Below are 22,154 nucleotides of genomic sequence, written 5' to 3' on the forward strand. Positions count from 1 at the left end.
CACACACACACACACACACACACTTATAGTAGCTCGGTCAAATAGCAGGAAAAACTGGTTTCAGTGTTAGAGAAGAGTGTGATAAATGCACTAAGATGGGGCGGGGGAGGCCTGTAAAAAAAGACAATGTTCTCATTTTCTGACTTCTCTGGCCTGTGGGAGAGGGGGTGACCTTTAACCCGTGAAAGAACACGTATTTGGGAAGCTGTGAACATGTGCCTCGGGGTGGGGGTGGAGGGTGATACAAGGGAAAGTGGGGAGATCTTGGAGGCTTTAACTTTAATAGGTCGGGGCGATTTGATTAGGGCACTTTGGAGTCGGTTGGCCGGGGCGGTGGGCATGGCCACGCCGCGGGATCGCGGACTAGATCCGGAGAAGGCGGAACACAACAACTCGGGGTGGGGGTGGGGGCTGGGTCGTGGGGAAAAGGCGTTTAGTGGGGGTTTCAGTCTCAGCGCGGAGGCCTGTTAGTTAGAGGAGGCGCCGGGAGCCGCGCGGCGAGCGCCCCAGGGGAACGCCGGCTGAGCCCGCGCCCGCGCCCAGCTCCCTCTCCCGGGGCGCCCGGCGCTCCCCCAGCCGCGGCCCCGGTCCTCCCGCCCCGCCGGAGCCGCGCGGTGGATTGTGGGCTGGGGGCTGCGGCGGCCTCGCGGCGGCCTCAGACACTGTCTCCCCGGACGGAGCCGGACCGGGCAGGGCCGGCGGGGTGAGGGGAAGCAGTGGAGCAGGAGCAGAAGCACCAGGGGGCAGTGGTCGCGTCGCGGCGCGGCGGCGGCGGCGGCGGCGGCGGCTCCTCTGGAGGCCGGGGATGTGGGAGAGGCGGTGGCAGCAGCGGCGGAGGCGGCGCTGCGGACCCGGGGGAAACTGCTGGCTGACAGGACACCCGGGAGAGACGTAGGGAGCAGCCGCTGCCGCCTCTCACCCCGAGTGGAGCAGGGCTCGAGAGGACGGCCCGGCGCTCTCGGGGACGACTAGCTAGCCGGCGCGGGGCGGGGGCGTGAAGTCGGGCTCCGGCCAGGTCGGGCTCAGGGCGGCGGCGGCCGCGGAGCTGCTGCCTGGGCGCGACGTGGAGTTGGAGGCGGCGGCGGCGATGCACTAGGCCGCGCTCTGGGGCGGCTGCCCGGGACCCGCAGGTGAGTGTCGAGCCGGCTCCTGTGGGTCCCCGGGCCCGAGCTGACCACCCTTCCCGCCCCCCCCCCGACCTCCAGTGGAGCGAGGGCCCGAGACCCCACCCCCTCTGTCTCCTCCCGGGCCCCGGGAGCCCGGAGTTTGGAGTCACAACTGCCCGGCGCGGAAGCTTCCATTCTGCACTCGGCCGCCGCCTCCCCTTCCCGTCCTCTCCCTCCGGGCTCCGGGCGGCCGCGGGGCTCCGCAGCTTCAATGGCCGGCCGCCCGCATGGCTCTCGCCCCTCTCTCTCCTTCCCGGTTCCCGGTTGTGGAACTTCGCCTGTCTCCTTAGGTTGTCGCCCCTAAACTTTCCTTTCCGAGCCAGGTCGTTAGCCTCCCTTTTGGCCCAACTGCAATAATGTAAATTACAACAATAACAACACCCCCCCCCCTCCCCGCCCTTCTTCGGGGAAAACTCTGCCCAGGGAGCAGAGTTGAGTGCTTTGCAGTGTGACCACTCAGATCCCACGAGTTTGTTGTCTGTTAGTTGCCTCCAGTTTCGCTTTCTTCTCTCTTTGCATTGGATACAAAGGCGAGGCCTCCCCAGCCCTCGCGGCTTTGGCGAGGAAACTTTTGCCTGTTCCTTCTTATGGGCCATATTCAAGAGCTGAGTTCAGGATGTCATCTTAGAATATTAGCCGACCAAAATGCAAGAAAAAGGTCTCCCCGTTAATCAGATTTATTTCTTTACTTGTTTTTATTGAGGTTTCTTGCTTTCGAAGAACTAAATCATATATATATATATGTATATGTATTAATTGCTTCTATTTCTGATTTGTCTTAACAGTCAATGCTTACAAGGCTGGTGTTTTGATAGTATACTAAGAAATATGTGTATTCCTTTACTGTTTATGTGATGACTTAAACAGATTTTAATGGTTATTCTGGCTGACTTTTTAAAAAAGATTTTTAAAAATATTTATTCCCGTTTGTTGCCCTTGTTGTTTCATTGTTGTAGTTATTATTGTTGTTATTGACGTCGTTGTTGGATAGGACAGAGAGAAATGGAGAGAGGAAGGGAAGACAGGGGGAGAGAAAGAGAGAGACCTGCAGACTTGCTTCACCGCCTGTGAAGGGACTCCCCTGCAGGTGAGGTCTGGTTGACTTTTAATAAACCTGGTGAAGTGTTCTAATAGAAATACCTTGGGAGACAGTGTTATTTCTAAGCACTTTTAAATGAAACCAAAAGAATGATGGGATGTGTTTGATTCTATTTTTAATGCAGTAAAACTCTGATTTCCTAGAAGTAGGCATGACTTGATAGTTCATAGCGACCATCATTTTTATAATAGATTTTGTTAAAAACAATATATCCACATTTTATGTGGCTGAAAATTTTGACATGAGGATTATGTATTCGGAGTTTTATTGTGATTCGACTATTTTAAAATTATGTTCTGGTAATTTTCAGATTTATTACACTGCCAGGGACAGATTGTTGTAGTTCAAGTATAACTAAAAAGAAAAAAAAAACTTTTTGATGATTTTCTTTATAAAGAATAAATCACAACCAAACTGCTCTCTGTTCTTATTGTTGATATTTACTATTTGTTTTCGTAGAGATATTGTTATCCTAGCATTTTGTTTTCTGAAATGTTTTCTAAGAAGAGATGAATACATTGGCATGTCTGTTTTCTGGAAAAAGCTAAAATTTATTTTTGGGTAGGTAGTAAAGTTTATATGTCAGAATAAAATATCAAATCTCGGGGGTCGGGCGGTGGCGCAGTGGGTTGAGCGCATGTGGTGCAAAGTGCAGGGACCGGGCGGCGTAGGGATCCGGGTTTGGCCTGCAGCTCCCCACTTGCAGGGGAGTCGCTTCACAGGCGGTGAAGCAGGTCTGCAGGTGTCTATCTTTCTCTCCCCCTCTCTGTCTTCCCCTCCTCTCTCCATTTCTCGCTATTCTATCCAACAATGAACAACATCAACAAGGGCAATAATAATAACCACAACGAGGCTACAACAACAAGGGCAACAAAAAGGGGGAAAAAATGGCCTCCAGGAGCGGTGGATTCATGGTGCAGGCACCGAGCCCAGCAATAACCCTGGAGGGGGAAAAAAAAAATCAAATCTCATATAACTCGGGAAATGCCAAACTTTAGAATCTTCTCTTCTGGCGTCTTAACCGTGGATATTTTATCTTCTGCTATGTAGCAGTTACCCTCCAAGGTAGGGACTTAAAGCAAAATCATACATTTATTTTACTATACCATTCCTGAGGATCAGGAATTCAGGAGTTGGTTCTGATTTGAAGTCTCTTAAGAGTTTATAATTGGGAGTCGGGCGGTAGCGCAGTGGGTTAAGCGCACCTGACGCCGAGCGCAAGGACCAGTGTAAGGATCCCGGTTCAAGCCCCTGGCTCCCCACCTGCAGGGGCGTCGCCTCACAGGCAGTGAAGCAGGTCTGCAGGTGTCTATCTTTCTTTCCCCCTCTCTGTCTTCCCCTCCTCTCTCCATTTCTCTCCTATCCGACGACATCAGTAATAACTGCAACAATAAAACAAAAAGAACAACAAAAGGAAATAAATAAAAAAATAATAAAAAGAGTTTATGGTTAAGAAGTTAGCTGGGAGTACGTCTTTTGAAAATGTAACTTGTACTGAAGGGTCTCCTTCCAAGATTGAGTGTTCAGATGGCTGTTGGCAAGCAGTTTCAGTGGCTCCTCAGCTTTGTGAAATGACAGTTGGTTTCATTGGCCATGAGTGATCTTGCTCAGCCTTGTCAGAAGTTCTAGGTCTTAGCATTTGCTATTAGCCTGGGAAAAAAAGCAGCATCCAGGTTTTTGATAGGACTCTTGGCTGGCTCACCTAATTCAAGGACACAAGGGAAAATCTTCTGTAACCCTCTGAGTTGTTCTAGGCTCCCAGATAATCAAATTGTATCAGACAGATTAATAAGAGGGAAAAAAGTTTAATAACATGTATATTTCCTATATACATGGAGGAAACAAGGTAAAATTTAGTGACTCCCATAGCTTTTTTTTTTTTTTTTTTTTTTACCAGAGCACTGATCAGCTCTGGTATATGGTGGTGCAGGGGATTGAACCTGGGACTTTGGAGCCTCAGGTTTGACAGTCTATTTACATAACTATTATGCTATCTACCCGTCCCCATAGTTTGTTCTTAATTACATTGCTTTTCCTGTCAGTAAAAATTGGTTGAAATTATCTTTTCCTGCTTTTCTTAAAACTTTATTGAGATGGAACTAGTTTGACATAAATCATGCTTAAAAATTTAAGATTCAGGGAGTCGCGCGGTAGCGCAGCGGGTTAAGCCCAGGGGGCGCAAAGTGCAAGGACTGGCCTGAGGATCCCAGTTGGAGCCCCCAGCTCCCCACCTGCAGGGGAGTCACTTCATAAGCGATGAAGCAGCTCTGTAGGTGTCTTTCTCTCCCCCTCTCTGTCCTCCCCTCCTCTCTTCATTTCTCTATGTACTACCCAACAATGACAACAACAATAATAATAATTACAGCAATAAAACAAGGGCAACAAAAGGGAATAAATATTAATAAAAATGTTCTGCCTTATTAAAAGATTAAGATTCAGTTATCTTTAATATATTTATAGAATTGTGCAACCATCATCAAATTTATAATATTTTGATCACCTACTAAGGAAATTTTGGAGCCATTAACATTTATTCCCCATTGTTTTTACTGGTATTAATAATAAGCACTATTTAATTTCTTTATGTCATCCTGGGCTCTTCCTAGGCCAATTTATTCATTCTTTAATTTTAGAGAGAGAGGGACAGATTGACAGAGAAAGAAGAGATGCTACCACACGGTTCCACTACCAGAGGAACTCACCTGGTGTCTTTCATGATGCTCCTATTCAGTGCTGAGCTCAAATTCGGAGCCTTCTTTGCACATGGTAAGATGTGCATTCTATTTGGTAAACTATTTTCTGGCCCCAGTAAGCAATATTTTAAACAACTAACATGCTGTTTGGTTCCAGTCAGCACAGATTTAATACAATATTTGGAGAAAGAAAAAATTAACATATGCATGACTTCACTAAGCTCAAGAGGTCTGGTTAGCTAGATGTTAATAAGAAGAAATTGAAGGAATATTTTTGCTATTGACTGTTAGAATATCAAACTTGAAAAAGACCTTAAAAATCACCAGCTTTAGGGCTGGGCAGTAGTATACCTGGTTGAGCACACATATTACTGTGCACAAGGACTTGAGGTTAAGCACCCAGCCCCCAAGATGCTGCATGTCTTAACATCAAAATCAATGGTTCTCAAATGGGGGATTTTGGCTTCAAGCGACATTTGACAGTATTGGGAAATACTTTTGGTTGTTGCATCTACAGGTGGAATGCCCTTGACATCTAGCCAAGAATGTTGCTAAATATTGTACATTGCTCAGGGTATATCTGTCCTACCCCGTTCTGCCCACTACACCAAACAAGGAATTATTCTATTGACATTTTGGTCAGTGATACTTGCCTGTGATTTGCATAATTCTGGTAGAGGCCTGACTAATGTTCTTAATTTCTTCCAGGTGGTAAAATATTCCCAGTGGGCACTGTTTGATGGGTTGAATTAATTCTTTAGGTCTTCTCTTAACTCTCTTTGCAGGGGCAGGTGGTTGAGAGAAGTGCAAAAAGAAATCTACTTTTTATAATGCAGATAGTCTCTTTAGCCCTCTTAAAGTCTGAAGGAAAAAAATTTCTTCTTGAAAATGGCAGTCTTTACTGCAAATTTGAACTTCTACTATTGTTGGTTATTGGTTCATAGGATTTTGAAATTGGAAATACATATACAAATAGTATTTCCTTTATCTAGGTATGCTTTTTCCCTCCTGGGGACTTCAGCTGCCAAGAAAGTAGTAATCTATGTGTTTTAATTAATTGATAGTATATGTTGTGAATGTCTCCCCCAAATCCAAAGCTTATACATAATTCTTTTCTTTTTTAATAGGTCCCACTTTGACTCTTACTTGTTTTTAACAAATTTAGTAATAAAAGATTGACAGTTGAGATCACCTTTGCTGTGTCATTCATATATATATATATATATATATATATATATATGTATGTATATATATATATATATTTATTTTTCCTTTTGTTGCCCTTGGTTTTCATAATTGTAGTTTTTATTGTTATTGATGTAGTCATTGTTAGATAAGACAGAGAGAAATGAAGAGAGAAGGGGAAGACAGGGGGAGAAAGACACCTGCAGACCTGCTTCACTGACTGTGAAGGGAACCCCCCCAGCAGGTGGGGAGCCGGGGGCTCGAACCCGGAACCTTAACACTGGTCCTTACGTTGCTTTGCGCCACGTGCACTTAAGCCGCTGCGCTACCGTCTGACTCCTGCTGTTCATCATTCTTACTACCTTAAATAAGTTACTCAGTCTTTCCTTTTTTTAAATTTATTTGTTCTATTTTATTTTTATTTTTTTGTTCTATTTTATTTATTATTTTAAAATAATTTTTATTATCTTTATTTATTGGATAGAGACAGCCAGAAATCAAGAAGGAAGGGAGTGATAGAGAGGGAGAGAGACAGAGAGACACCTGCAGCCATGCTTCACCACTCATGAAGCTTTCCCCCTGCAGCTGGGGACCCGGGGCTTGAACCCGGGTCCTTGCGCATTGTAATATGTGCGCTCAACCAGGCGTGCCTCCACCTAGCCCAATCTTTCTGAACCTGTTTTCTCTCCTATACAACAGAGTAGTGGGTTGTTGGGAGGTGACTTAACAGGTGGGACGTAGGCCTGGCATGTGTGAGGCCCTGGTTGGGATCCCTGCCCCCCCATATACCAGAGCAGTACTTGACTGCTCTGGCCCCTCTTTCTCTCGAGCTCTTGGAAAAGTAAGATAATACAGTAGTAATTCCTGTATTATGAAATTACTTTGCGAGTTAACTCATATATTGCGTTTTTTTTTTTTTTAGTTTCTTTATTGGGGATTTAATGTTTTACATTTGACAGTAAATACAATAGTTTGTACATGCCTAACAGTTCCCAGTTTTCCATATAATAATACCACCCCCACTAGGTCCTCTGTCATCCTTTTTGGACCTGTATTCTCCCCTCTACCCACCACAGAGCCTTTTACTTTGGTGCAATACACCAATAATGCGTATTAAGATGCTCTGTGAACTACAAAACTGGATTGGAGGTATTAGAAGCTAGCCTACCAGGTAGCTTACCATCAGGGAGGCGCTGGGTTAGAGTTCTAGCATCATGTGGCAGCAGCATGAATGGTGGAGTGGTGCTATGTTGTCTTCCTCTTCTGCCTCTCCCTCTCCCTCTCCCTCTCCCTCTCCCTCTCCCTCTCCCTCTCCCTCTCCCTCTCCCTCTCCCTCTCCCCCCCTCTCTTCTATATTAACTTTTTAAAAACTAAAGGATAAAAAAAATTATCAGGGGCTAGGTGGTGGCTTTCCAGGTTGAGTACACACATTACAGTGCGCAAAGACCCGGATTCAAGAACCCAGTCCCCACCTGCAGGAGGAAAGCGTCAAAAGTGGTAAAGCAGGGCTACAGGTGTCTCTCTGTCTTTCTTCCTCTCTATTGCCCCCTTTCTCTCAATTTCTGGATGTCTCTATCCAATAAATAAATGAAGATAATAATAAAAAAATCATCCAAGGTCATGGCATCATGTGTGCATGAGGCCCTGGTGCTCACATAAATAAAAATAAAAATAAAATACTATGTTAGAGTTAGTTATTTGTTTAAGAGGAATAAAATTAGGAGGGGATATAGAATTTTTTTTTTCTTTTACCAGAGCACTACTCAGCTCTGGCTTATGGTGGTGCGGGGGATTGAACCTGGAACTTGACGAAGCCTCAGGCATGAGAGTCTGTTTGCATAACCATTATGCTATCTACCCCGCCCGAGATATAGAATTTTGACTGCAAAGGGCAGGAGTATAATGTAGACAGCATGACAGAGAAGAGCGACTTGATATTCTCTATGGAGAAGAGAGAAATTCTAAAAATACATGATAGCATTGGTCACAATACTAGTAAAATAGCTAGTATTATTATAATCTGAAGTCTTTATCACTGGGGCAACTGACTTTCAGGCACTTCAGAATTTCACTAGTATAGCACAGTATAATAACTGATTATTACTATAGTAGGATAATAACTGAAATTAAGTTATCAAGAAGTAGTTACTTTCATTTCAAAATATGCTATCTGAGAAGTCATGAAAATACATTATTTAACTCAGAATTAAATTTTTCAGAAATGGCTTATTTGTATAAAAAGCTTTAGCCTTTTCAAGAGAAGGCTATATCTCTCTTGATTAATTTCCTTGTTGGGTAAATGTCCTTCTCTCTTCACTTACTAGTCAAGCCTTTCTTTACATTTGAAATTTTTTTTTCTACTAGAAATAATTGCTCTTCAAATGTGGAATTCAGTTGAATAGAGGCTTTAAACCTAACCACTATTTTGTAAAATCTCATCTATCTAGATTTTTTTCTATTTATTATCTTTTTGCATGAAAAGAAGTATCTTGATTCTTCTCCAGGTTCAGCAATCTGTGATTGTTTTACAGTATTTATTTTAACCATAGTACTGCTCAGCTTTGGTTCATGGTGGTGCTCGGGATTGAATTTGGGCATTTGGAGCCTCAGGCATGAGTTTCTTTACATAACCATTTTGCTACCCACTCTTGCCCTTGTGCTGTAAAATTTAGATCTGAATTAACTAAAATACATGAAACAGGGATGGTACATTAGTTCACATGGATACATGCTTACTTATCATCTGTGTTGACCCAGAATTGAGGTTACCTCTCACTGAATTTGAAGAAATGTTAATAATGTGGTTTTTTCCCCCTCGTCTTTGTCTCTATGTGAAAAAGTCAGCCTGAAGCGGTAGAACTCAAGTGATGACAAAAAATTACCTGAGGTAAATGATGGAAAAATGTTATTTCATAATTTTGTTCAATGGTCAACATTCCTTCACAATCTTTTATTTATTTACTTATTTATTTAATTTTTACCAGAGCATTGCTCAGCTCTGGTTTATAGTGGTGCAGAGGATTGAACCTGAGACTATGGTGCCTCAGGCATGAGAGTATCTGCATAATCATGCTATCTACCCTCCGCCCTCCACATACTTAAAAAAGAGGAGGTAGCTCATTCCAGCTGAGGGTATTCAGAATAAGCCATATTAGTATAGGTGGGACTTTTTCTTTTTTTCTTTTTTTTCCTTCTTTTCTTCATTATGGTAAACTTAAATAGCATTTAGGAGCCAAAAGATACCTTATCTGGTAGAGCACACACCTTATCATGTTCAAGGTCCTAGGTTTGAGCAGCATCAAGGGAGTTTATGGATGGTAGAACATAAGTGCTGTGGTGTCTTCTGTTTATTTTTCATTTCCCCCTCCCCCCCCTTTTCACCGTCCTCTCTGTCTTTCTCTCTAAAGAAAGTGAAAAAATTGATTGAAAGAGAGTACTAGCAGGGCCTGGGTTCATTCCCCAGTGCTGCGTTAAAAAAAAAAGTGTTTCGGTGAATTGAAGGTTGGTTCAGTGAGTGAAGTATAGAACTTAAGTGTGTGAGAAATTGAGTTCTATGTCCTGTGATGCACACGTTACTTTTATTCTGGTCAAGCTTCTCTCTTTTGTTTATTTGCATGTTCATAAAATAAGGAAATACAATGAAGAAACAATTACTTTATTATTTATTTTAATTTTTATTTATAAAAAGGAAACAGTGACAACACCCTAGGATAAGAGGGGTATAACTTCACACAATTCCCACTACCAGAACTCCGTATCCCATCTCCTCCCTTGATAGCTTTCCTGTTCTTTTTTTTTTTTTTTTTTGATTTCTGAACAGATTAGGCACACAGCCTCCTGGCACAGCTCCAAAAAAATGGAGGTACACCCTGGCTTCTCTCAGAAATAAGTCTTTAGCAGGCTGGTCTACATTCCTCATTAGTACCCAAATACCTTTTAAAAAAAAAAGAAAAAACATAGTTCCGCTTAATCACTTTCCCATAAGAAACTCAAGAAACTACAGGTTATTATTTAAGATTCAGGGAATAAACAGAAAGGAGAGAGGAAGAAAGAAAGAAAGAAAAAAGAGAGGAGAAGAGAAGAGAAGAGAAGAGAAGAGAAGAGAAGAGAAGAGAAAGGCAAAAAGAAGTAGCTAAGCGTATATAATGGTCACACATGGTAACTGGATAAGCCAGTATCAGAAGTTGCTCTGATTCCAGGGCTTCTCTGACTTCATGGTTTTTTTTTTTTTTTTAACATTTATTTATTTCCTTTTTTTTGCCCTTGTTGTTTTAGTTATTATTGTTGTTAATGTCATCATTGTTGGATAGGACAGAGAGAAATGGGGAGAGGAGGGGAAGACAGAGAGGGAGAGAAAGACAGACACCTGCAGACCTGCTTCACTGCCTGTGAAGCGACTCCCCTGCAGGTGGGAGCTTTCCTGTTCTTTAACCCTCTGGGAGCATGGACCCAGGGTCATTATGGGTTGCAGAAGGTAGAAGGTCTGGTTTCTGTAATTGCTTCCCTGCTGAACATGGGTGTTGGCAGGTCAATCCATACTCCCAGCCTGCCTCTCTCTTTCCTTAGTGGGGCAGGCCTCTGGAGAATCGGAGCTCCAGGACACACTGGTGGGGTTATCTGTCCAGGGAAGTCTGGTTGGTATCATGGTAGCATCTGGAACCGGTGGCTGAAAAGAGAGTTAACATACAAAGCCAAACAAATTGTTGACCAATCATGAACCTAAAGGCTGAAATAGTGCAGATGAAGAGTTGGGGGCAGTATAACTTCTAAAGTTCATGCACTTCTCCATTTATATTTTATATATCGTTGTTGACTGAATGGAATTGTTTTATATCTATTATAGTTTGGGTACAGCTTTGCACTTTGGACAAAAGAATAGGCAAGGATATTTCACTTTGGAGAGTATACTTTTTAAAACAAGGATAAATAACAGCATACTAAATATTTCATGAGTGACTTTTATAATTCATAGCAAATATTCAAAATTCACTGCTGAGCTACCGCTCCTAGCCCAATTAAAAATACTTATTTATTTTCCACCAGGGTTATTGTTTGTGCTCAGTGCTTGCACAGCTCCACTATTCCTGGTGGCCACTCCTCCCCCTCCTTTCTCTTTTATAGAAAATGAAGGGGGTGGGGAGTGAGGAAGGAAGAAGATAGCTAGCTATCTGCAGCACTGCTCCACCTCTTTTGAGGCTTACCTCCTGCAGGTGGCAACTGAGGCCATGGTAACACACAGTCTGCTAGATGAGCCACCCCTTACCCTCCTCCCAGTCTAGTTTTTAATTTTATTTTTCTTACAAGAGAGAATGAGAAAGCAAGATAAAAGAGAGCAAAGCACTGCTCTGCAGCCTATGTTGCTCTCCTGTGGTGCTAGAAATTTAACTCAGGGCCTCATCTGGTTGAGCTACTCTCCTCATCCTGCAGAACCATCTCCCTACTTCCAAAATTTATCTTTTTATAGAAAGTTTGCAACATGTGTAGATGAATTTGATTTGTATTAAGTATCTTGATTATTTATTGTATTTTATCATTTTCAGTTGAGTGGTGATTTTATGCAATGGCTTCAAGCCACAGTTCTTCACCAGTGCCTCCAGGAAGCAGCAGTGATGTTTTCTTTAAGAAAGAGGTAGATTCAACAAAACACATTCGAACTGTGCAGTCACTGCCAGATGTGTGTCCCAAGGAACCCGCAGGTAATGATTTTTTTTTGAGTTGTTTTAACTGAAAATTTGTATTATTTTTAAATGATTAGTTAGGATTCATATACTTATTTTAAAAGAGTATATTTTATGATATGAAAACTAAATAAATAAATAATTAGGAAGTAAATTGGGAAATTTGAATATAGTTCTTTTCATGCATTTCTGTAAAATAAAGTACTTTATATAAACAGAAAAAAAGGCTTTGATAATGAAAGAACTAAGAGCCCTTTAATTTAACATTGTATGGTCCTTACTTGAGCCTTCCATATGTACAGATTTTCATACTTCCTAAAATTTCTTTGCAATTTCTGAGAACTAATACTTGTGACAGTTTTGTAGTCATTGGGAGGTGCAAAGAATAGTGAAAAATTTAAATCTTCTGATGGTTTTCAACTGAGATTGAACTAGGCTTTGCACTCTTTTTGTTTCAGCTCTCATCTTGTGAATAAATGTCTGTTCTATGATTTACTTAGTTCCACATTTTCTCTTTTTATTTCTTTATTCTTTTATTTGATAGAACAGATAGAAATTGAGATGGAAAGGGGGTAGAGAGAAAGAAACAAAGAAACATCTGCAGCACTGCTTGACTGCTCATTAAGTTTTCCCCCTTTAAGAGGGAACTGGGGGTCTTGAACTCAAATCCTTATGCATTACAACATATGTGCTTAACCAGATGTGCCACCACCTGACCCCTCTGTATTTTCTTGTATTCTGCTTTGTGTGAGTGGGTGATTTTGCTTTTTAAAATGGTCCCTAAATAAAGTGTTGAATTGCAGTCTAATGTTCCTAAATGCAAGAAATGGAGAAAATTATGCTGTATAAGCTTAATTCAGGTATGAGTTCTAGTGCTGTTAGCCACGAATTCAGTATTAGTGAATAAAAAATTTATATTAAGGTGTCTTTAAACAGAAACACATTTAAAAATAATAGTATGTAATAATTAGCTGATAAAAATACTGTGACTGAATGCTTGCAGGACTTCAGCCTCTGTATTTCCCTTAGGAGCAATGGTTCTCTATTAGCAAATACACTTAATGAGGAAATTTAAGTGTCCTAGTGACATTGTGTAACAGAAATACAAGTAACAAAATCATATGTATGTATTTTTCTTCCTCCAATAATGCCAGAGCAGGATTCATGTCCTCTAATTAAAAACTACATAAAGGATAGTATAACCAACACACAATAGGGGGGGGAAAAAAGCCACCTAGCTGAATAGAATTCTGGAGTGTTACAAGATAAAAAGATATACAGGGTAGAAGAATTTAGATGTTGGAGGAAAAAAGATATTGAAATTAAAGAAGGAAAGTAATGAGTGGTCCGGGAGGTGGCATAGTGGGTAAAGCATCGGAATCTTAAGCATGAGGTCCTGGGTTCAATCCCCGGCAGCACATGTGCCAGAGTGATGTCTGGCTCTTTCTCTCTCCTCCTGTGTTTCTCATTAATAAATAAAATAAAAAAAGAAAGTAATGAAAAGCTTTTTCCCTTCCTCTTTCACCTTCCCCTCTCTGCCCTTCTTTCTCCCTCTTCCCTCCCTCCCTCTTTCTCCTTCCCTCTCTCTTCCTCTCTTTCTACCCCACTCTACTGTTATAACCGTCATATCTTGCATATCCATTGTCTTATACATGCTTTTCCTCTGTTTGGCAACAGCTACTAAAAGCTTATTTTTATTGAAATATTTACTGTAGGAAAGAATTTAGTTCATTTGTATAAAATGGAATCTAAATATTATTATTTTTTCTACTATGTCCTTTCACACAAATGGATTAACTTTACAGAGTTTTTTTGTTTACTTTTTACAGGTGATTCAAATAGTTTGTGTGTTGCCCCATCTCTAATTACAGATCAACATAGATGGACTGTATATCATTCCAAAGTAAATCTCCCAGCAGCATTAAATGATCCTAGATTAGCAAAAAGAGAATCTGACTTCTTCACAAAAACATGGGGATTGGACTTTGTGGACACTGAAGTCATACCTTCACTCTACCTCCCACAGATCAGCAAGGAACATTTTACGTTATATCAACAGGAAATCTCTCAGGTAATACCTTGAAGTTAGTTTTAGTCATTTTATTTATTTATTTATTTATTTTTTACCAATAACCTTTTGTGAACCTCTGGCATTCTTTTTTGTTCCTGTACATCCTGTTGACCTGGTTGTATTAAATCCTTTATTTAGATACATGTAAATATATTTTGCTTACTATTGTCATTTTTTTTTGAACTGTACATTTCAGTAGTGTTTAGAATCAATTTGAAACCCATCCTGCCTACCAAGGATAAAACGATTTAAGTAGGTCCTTAAGCCCACTTGATTTATAATGTTTATTAAGAAATTACTAGAATGGAATTATTTTCATGTCATACAGGTAATTTAACAGATCATCCTAGTCCTAGCAAATACTCTAATATCTTTAAGCATGATGTATTCTTGAATTTGAGATAACTTGTTAGACTCATTTTTAGTAACTTATTAATATAGTTCTGTTTACCATTTAAGTCTTTTAAAACTTATCATTAAAGTGGTATAGGGGATTTAAAAATTTTTTAAATGTATTTATTTATAAAATGGAAACACTGATAAGACCATAGGATAAGAGGGGTACAGTTCCCACCACCAGAGCTCCGTATCCCCTCCCCTGTTAGCTTTCCTATTTTTTTTTTATCTTACTTATTTATTTATCAATGAGAGGGATAGGAAGAGAGAGAGAGAAAGAACCAGACATCACTCTGGTACATGTGCTGCCGGGGATCGAATTTAGGACCTCATACTTGAGAGTGCAATGCTTTATACTGTGCCACCTCCCAGACCACTTAGCTTTCCTATTCTTTAACCCTGTGGGAGTATGGACTCGGGGTCACTATGGAGTACAGAAGGTGGAAGGTCTGGCTTCTGTAATTGCTTCCCCATTGAACATGGGTGTTCACAGGTCGATCTATACTCCCAGCCTGCCTCTCTCTTTCCCTGCTGGGGTAGGGGTCTAAGGAAGCGGAGCTCCAGGACACATTGGTGGGCTCATCTGTCCATGGAATTCCGGTTGGCATCATGGTAGCATATGGAACCTGGTGGCTGAAAAAGAGTTAATATATAAAGCCAAACAAACTGTCGATTAATCAGGATGTTTTCATAATTATTCATTTTTGTATTTATCATTAGCAAGACTAATTTGTATTTAGCTGGTTTTATTTCACTTGTTAGTTTCTTTTTTATGATTTTTAAATATGGTAAATATGACTATATTATTGGCATTAATATTGTAAAATATCTAGTTTATTTTTAGTACAAACTAATTTCTGTTCAGAACCTATAACTAACTTAACCTTTGTATATACAGATACATACGAATGATCACATCTTACTTTTTTGTTGTTATAAGGTGAATAATCTTTAATATGCCTCATTTTTTATGGTTTTTAAAATTGTATCCCTTATAACCCAAAGGCTGACTTTCTATTTAACCATTTATTCATCAAATATGTACTGAATGCCTTCCATGTACCAGGTACTCTAAACAGTAAAGAGGTACAGAAGAAACCAAAACAGATAGCAGTTCTTTCTACTTAAATGTTTACATTTCTGGCAAGAGATCTAAAGAGTGAACTCTAAAGCAACTACTAAAATAATGAAACGTAGTATAGTTAATAAACTAGTGGAACAGATAAATAGGAATTTAGAAAATTTTAAGTCTAGGGTCTGGTTGATAGTTAAGCCTGTTTGAGCACTAGTTTCTATGATAGGCCTCAGAGACTATAGGTTCAATCCCTTCTTCTTCTAGCGTTTGCCCTTCTTCCGTAGCCAGTCAACAGCATCAGGTTGAGCCTGATGTAAAGTTTCGAGACCTCCTTTGAATCTGGAGAGGTGGCAGTCGTTGACTATGTGGGTCATAGTCTGTCTGTAGCCGCAGGGGCAGTTCGGGTCGTCTCTGGCTCCCCAGCGATGGAACATAGCGGCGCACCGGCCATGGCCTGTTCGATAGCGATTGAGGAGAGCCAGGGTTCAATCCCTGTCACTATTTTATTCCAGAACTGACCAGTGTTCTGTTTCTCTCATCTGCTCCTCTCTCATTCTTTATGTAATCATCCTACAAATAAATCTGATAAGGAGTAAATAAAAAGTTTTGGCCCAAGGCCAGGGAGACAGCTCAAAACTTGTATACTAATTTTGCTACTCCTAGGCCCCAGACACCCCATCTCCATTTCCAGCCACCACCATATTAGAAGTGAGCAGTTCTCTGATTTTTCCTTTTTGCTCCCTCTCATAAAACAAGTAAATACAAGCCCCTGGTCCCCACCTGCAGGGGGAAAGCTTTGTGAGTGGTGAAGCAGGGCTGCAGGTGTCTCTTTGTCTCTCCCTCTCTCTCTCCTCCTACCCTCTCGGTTTCTCTGTCTCTGTTCCAATAAATAAAGTTAATGCAAAGAAGGAAAAAAAAAAAAAGTAAATAAATCTTGAGTAAGGGGGAGGGGAGTGACATATTTTACAATGATATAAAGCACTTAAGGTGAAAGGATAGAAAAAGCTGTACTAGACTTACAGCCAATCAAATTGAAAATGGGGTACCTATATTAACAGCAGAGTACATTTCAGAGCAAAGACTATTATTAGAGATAAATATATTCTATCATATTTTGGGGTCAGCTACTTAAAAGTATATACTAATTCTAATTTATATTTCTTATAACAGTTTCTAAACACATGAAGCCAAACCTAGGAACCTTATTGGAGATATAAACAGTTTCAAATATGGGTAGAGATTTCAATATTCATTTTTCAAAGAGTAATACAAGGAGACAAAAATCAAGAGGTTCAAAGATAGCTCACTTCATAGAGTGACACACCTTGCTATGCACAAGGTTTTTGGTTTGAGCCCTGCACCACATGGGAAACTCAGGTTACACTGGGGAGCTTTATGGGTAGTACAGTGGTGCCATGATGTTTCTCTCCACCACCCCCCCACTCTTGATAAATAGAAAGAATGGAAAAATTGACTTTATGGTGATGGAATCACGCATGACTTTCCCACCCCTACCAGAAGAAAAAAACCCCCAAAAAACAACAGCTGTATAGCAATCTTGAGTAATAGTAGTAGGCAACCTGACTTGAAAGAACATTACTTGTAACACAGTAGAATATATTTTATATTTTATTCTCACGTGTTCATGGTGTAGGGTCTGACCAGTTGCTTACCAGGTTTAGTGCACACATTACCATGCACAAGGGCCTCAGATTCTAGGTCAAATAAAAGAAGAAATGTGAAAAAGGCAAAAAAAAAAAAAAAAAAAAAAAAAGACAAAATGACCATTGGCAATGCTGGATTTTCATATAGGCACCAAGCTCCAGCAATAACCCTGATAGCAATTAAAACAAAAACAAAACAAAACAAATGTTTATGGTGTATGTATCAAGATAATCCACAACCTGGACTGTAAAATGCTAATAAAATTTAAAGGCTTCAAGTTATATACAACTGAGTCTCTGACCATAACTTGAATTTAAATAGAAATTAGTAACAGGAGGTTATGTAGAAAATATACAAATATTTAGAATATAGAACTATGCAATTCTAAATAAAATGTGTGACAAAAAGGAAAAGGGTAATTAGAAATATTTTCTAGGTTTTCTTTCTTTCTTTCTTTTTTCCACTAAGATTATAGCTGAGGTTTTTTGTCTTCACAGTACTACCAATCTGAGCGGTCTTTTTTTTTTTTCCTTCTTTTTAATAGGAGTGAGAGTCGAGAATCAAAGTTGCACCTATAGCGCTGCTCCACCACTCAATTAATTTTTACTTATTTACTGGATAGAAACAGCCAGAAATTGAGAGGAAGAGGAAGATAGAAAGGGAAAGAGCCAGAGAGACACCTGCAGCCCTACTTCACCACTTGTGAAGTTTTCCTCCTACAGGTGGGGACCAGAGGTTTGAACCGGGGTCCTTGCGCACTGTAATGTGTGCACTTAGCCAGGTGTGCCACCACTTGACCCCCCCATATGTCTTATATATTGTATCTAGAAAAAGATAGCAGTGTTATTGATAATCTAATCTAAAATCAGAGTGTGATTTTATTTTTAAGAAGTTCCACCTAGTATTTATATATATTAACTATGTAAGTTTTCAAATTTTCTTATTAAAATATTCTCTTAATTGATTTGTTATATAAATAAAGATTTTTAAAATTCTCTTTCCCACCACATTCCAGATTTGCCCAGATAAATGCAGTTATATGAGATGGACATAGGTGGTTTATATTAGATATTAGTGATATTTCATTCATTAAGCATATTTGTTGTTTCTGTTTGATTTCTAGAGACTTGTCATTTCATACTAAAAATTGTAGAGCTAAGTTGATGTATTCTGCTATTCTGTTGTGGAATATTTTGATTCTTTGAATACTCTTTGTCATGTAATGTTGATCACATTATTGCCTTTTTATTAGAGAGAGAAGATTCATGAGAGATGCAAGACTATTTGTCCTCCTAAAGATACTTTTGACAGAACGCTCTTACATACTCATGGTATGAATATGTGCTACTTATTAATATGCAGATGAATGTAAGCTATTTGTAGCCTAGTGTAAATGTTTAAAATTTATATTTAATTTTTGTCTAACATAAGTTATTAATGAACAAAATCTTAATTTTGGGAGCTTGTTAGTTGTCATAGCCATAGTTGCTCTTTCTAATGAAATTTTTATAGCCTATCATAAAATTTTCTTTTTTTATTATCTTTATTTACTTATTGGACAGAAACAGCCAGAATTTGAGAGGAAGGGGGAGAGAAGAGGGAGTGAGGCAGAGAGACACCTGCAGCCCTGCTTCACCACTTGTGAAGCTTTCCCCTTAAAGGTGGGGACTGGGGACTCGAACCCAGATCCTTGGGCATTGTAACATGTGCGCTCAACCAGGTTCACCACCACCCAGTCCCAATCATAAAAATTTCTAAAATATTTTAGGAGAAAAGTCATGGAGCTGATGGTAGTGTTACTCTTCAGTTTAGTAAACATTTACTTAATATCTTGGTGCTCAGCACTTAGTTCTTTCTTAACAGATGAGTAAGAATTGTGTTTTTCCTCTGGAAACTGATGGATGTTTTCTGAGTAGGTTAACGAAATAAACCAACAATCACAGCGCTGTGTATTAATTTTAGCATGCCAAGATTATGTAATGCTCCTGACTAAGAAGACTTCGTAGAGTTGATGATGATTGCTTATGTTTTAAACTAGCTATAATAGAAAGACATATGTGGGGAAAATCGTAGGAAAAAGGAACAGTTTATGAGTCGAAAAAGTACATCCAATAGATAGGAATCAGATTATTAAAAAAACTTTGTATACTAGACTATTTTTTCTTATTCTAAACTCAAAAATATTTTTAAATGGACATACTGTATTTTATACATTTCACTATTAGTTGCGTATAGTAAATTTATAAATGATGAGAAAACTGGTGGCAAGGAAGCAGAAGCTATTGAATTACTACAAATGAGTAATCATCTGACTCCTGATATAGTTATCTTGAAGACAAGAAAGGAAATTAGACCTTTGACAGATACCTCAGTCATTAAGGTACAGGTTTGGTGACCAGCAAAGTTGTTGGTAACAACCAGCAAGTTGTTAATAATGGAGCAAGGTATTTCAAATTTTCCGTTTTTTTAGCTGGGCATCTGGCTAGATAAGAAGTCAATTTAATGAGAGACAATATAAGAGGAGAAATTTTGGGGAGTTGGGCGGTAGTGCAGCGGGTTAAGTGCAGGTGGCACAAAGTGCAAGGATCAGCCTAAGGATCCCCACTCCAGCTCCTCACCTGCAGCGGTGAAGCAGGTCTGCAGGTGTCTCTCTCTCCCCCTCTCTGTCTTACCCTCTTCTCTCCATTTCTCTCTGTCCTCTCCAACAACAATGACATCAGTAACAACAATAATAATAACTACAACAATAAAACATCAAGGCCAACAAAAGGGAATAAATAAATAAATAAATATTAAACAAAAAGAAATTTTGGAGGCTATGGACACTGGTTATCTATGAGATGACTAGTGTATAACCAGGAGCTCTGGAAAGAGGCTGGAGATGTAGGTAGGGTGAACATTATCACAAGCAATAGCAAAGCAGTTGAATCTTGGAGCACAGTTTGGATAATCTAAGGAGGGTGAGTACTGAAAAGAACAAATTCAGTGTTATGAAGCTACCATATGTAAGGGAAAGTTAGAAGTACTTGTGAGGGAGAATAAAAACTTCGAGTTCCAGGGCCAGGAGGTGGTGCACTTGGTTAAGCACACACATTACAGTGCACAAGGACCTAGGTGCAAGACCCTGGACCCCACCTGCAGGGCAAAAGCTTCACCAGTGGTGAAGTAGGGCTGCAGGTGTCTCTCTGTCTCTATCACCCCCCACTTTCAGTTTCTCTCTATATATACAAAAAAAAAAATTAAAACGCAGAGTTCCGCCTTAGAAGGAATGGAAGTGAGAGGTTCAAAAAAGTAAGTGATTCATCTGTCTGTCAGTGCCAGGGATTGATTGGTTTACATAGTGAGAACTCTTTGGATTTGGCAATGTAGATGCTCTTTGAGCATTAAGACTGGAACAGTGGTTATAAAAGCCTCATTACTATTAAGGACTAAATACAAGTGCTAGAAATGGCAATTATTAGTATGAATGTGACTTGAAGATTTGCAATGTAAGTTATGGATAGAGATAACAGACTAGAAGACTTAAAAAGAATAATATATGTTGTTTGTTTATTTTTATTTGAATGAAAGAGAACAGTAAGAGAGACCAGAGCACATAGCTCAGCTCTGTCTTATTGTGATGGGGATTGAATCTGTGACTTCAGAGCCTTGTGCACAAAAGTCTTTTTGCATAACTATTTTGTTATCTCTCCAGCCCCAGGGAGAATATTTTTAGTGTAGGGAGGACTAGATGAGTCAAGAGAAGGCATTTGAATAACCCTGAGATAGATTGAGTACTTCCTTAAATTTTGCACTCAAGACCCTCCCTTCCATTTAGTACAGATCCTGGGTTTTATCTTTTCCTTTTCCTTTTCTTTTTCTATATGGGTATGAGCTGATCATGTTTATATAAAGAAAGGAAACTATTAGAAGAGAAGTGGAAGGAGTCGGGCTGTAGCGCAGCGGGGTTAAGCGCACGTGGCGCTAAGCGCAGGGGCCGGCATAAGAATCCCGGTTCGAGCCCTGGGTTAGGCCCTACCTTCCTGGAGGTTGCTTCGCAAGCGGTGAAGCAGGTCCGCAGGTGTCTATCTTTCTCTCCTCCTCTCTGTCTTCCCTTCCTGTCTCCATTTCTCTCTGTCCTATCCAACAATAACAACTACCAACAAGCACAACAACAAGGGCAACAAAATGGGAAAAATTGCTCCAGGAGCAGTGGATTCGTAGTGCAGGCACCAAGCCCCAGGAATAACCCTGGAGGCAAAATAAAGAAGTAGAGAAGTGGAAAATATGGAGAGTGTCAGGTAGAGAATGAAGTGAACTCATGGAAGTGGCAGGAGGGGAAGAGTGCAATTGCAGAAAGGCTATTTTTGTAAAGGAAGGTATTTTGAGGTCTATTTAAAAAAGTAATGGTATTAAAAATCTTTATACAAATTCTGGGTGGGATTATGAATATTTTGATCAAGGAAATTCCTATTTTAGAATTTAATTAATTTTGAAAATTATATAGCATGCTAATTTTAATCTTACCAAAGTTTAATAAGATGGCAATTAAGCTTTCTATGTCCATTTATTATTATATTATTCATTAACATTATTTGAATATATCTTATTTAGTTTTGACCACTTATAAGAGTGTAGGGGGTACTTGATACCTAAAGGAAGAAATGAGTTTTTTGTTTCTTTGTTTTTTTTTACCTAGTACAGTGTTGAATCTATTAAAATATATTTCATAGAAGATGAAAACAAGTTTAAAAAATAATTTTTCCTTCCTCCCACCCCCCTTTTTTATAGATAAATCCCGGACAGATCTAGAGCAAGTACCTAAGGTAACAAAGCTTAAAAATTAAGATAAATAATAATTGATTTTAATATTTGATTGTTAATTTTGCCTTAAAAATCTTTTTTTTAACAGTTTGACCACTATGTCTTATTTTTAAATATGCTAATGCTTTCATATTACCAATCTTATTTCCTCATCTCTGAAAACTACCAATATGCTTGTCTCTTCATTTTGTCAAATAATTTTCTTAGTATCAATATCCCTTCAAATTATTAAGATATCTTTTTCTTTGTATGAAAAATTTGTAGCTATGTGTAATATAGAAGTTTTATTATTTTCTTTCCCTGGGGAGGAGTCCATTGCATTT

General features: G+C 39.6%; 1 protein-coding gene across 3 annotated transcripts in view; it reads left to right on the top strand.

Moving 5' to 3' along the window:
- Positions 1-264: 264 nt before the first annotated feature.
- The window catches only part of VPS54 (VPS54 subunit of GARP complex), a 74,429-nt gene continuing 52,539 nt past the window's right edge, over positions 265-22,154 (top strand). The window contains exons 1-5 of one of the 3 annotated variants that reach the window (XR_009548941.1): positions 265-1,130; positions 11,684-11,839; positions 13,651-13,892; positions 18,281-18,359; positions 21,799-21,833. Coding sequence is in view for 2 of the 3 variants with exons in the window: in XM_060187196.1 (XP_060043179.1) it covers positions 11,704-11,839; positions 13,651-13,892; positions 18,281-18,359; positions 21,799-21,833 (492 nt within the window). In the remaining variant the exon portion in view is untranslated. The remainder of the gene's footprint in view (positions 1,131-11,683; positions 11,840-13,650; positions 13,893-18,280; positions 18,360-21,798; positions 21,834-22,154) is intronic. The other 2 variants (XM_060187197.1, XM_060187196.1) reach the window with 2 other exon arrangements.

This window comes from Erinaceus europaeus, chromosome 3, assembly GCF_950295315.1.
Source record: "Erinaceus europaeus chromosome 3, mEriEur2.1, whole genome shotgun sequence".
Taxonomy (NCBI): Eukaryota; Metazoa; Chordata; class Mammalia; order Eulipotyphla; family Erinaceidae; genus Erinaceus; species Erinaceus europaeus.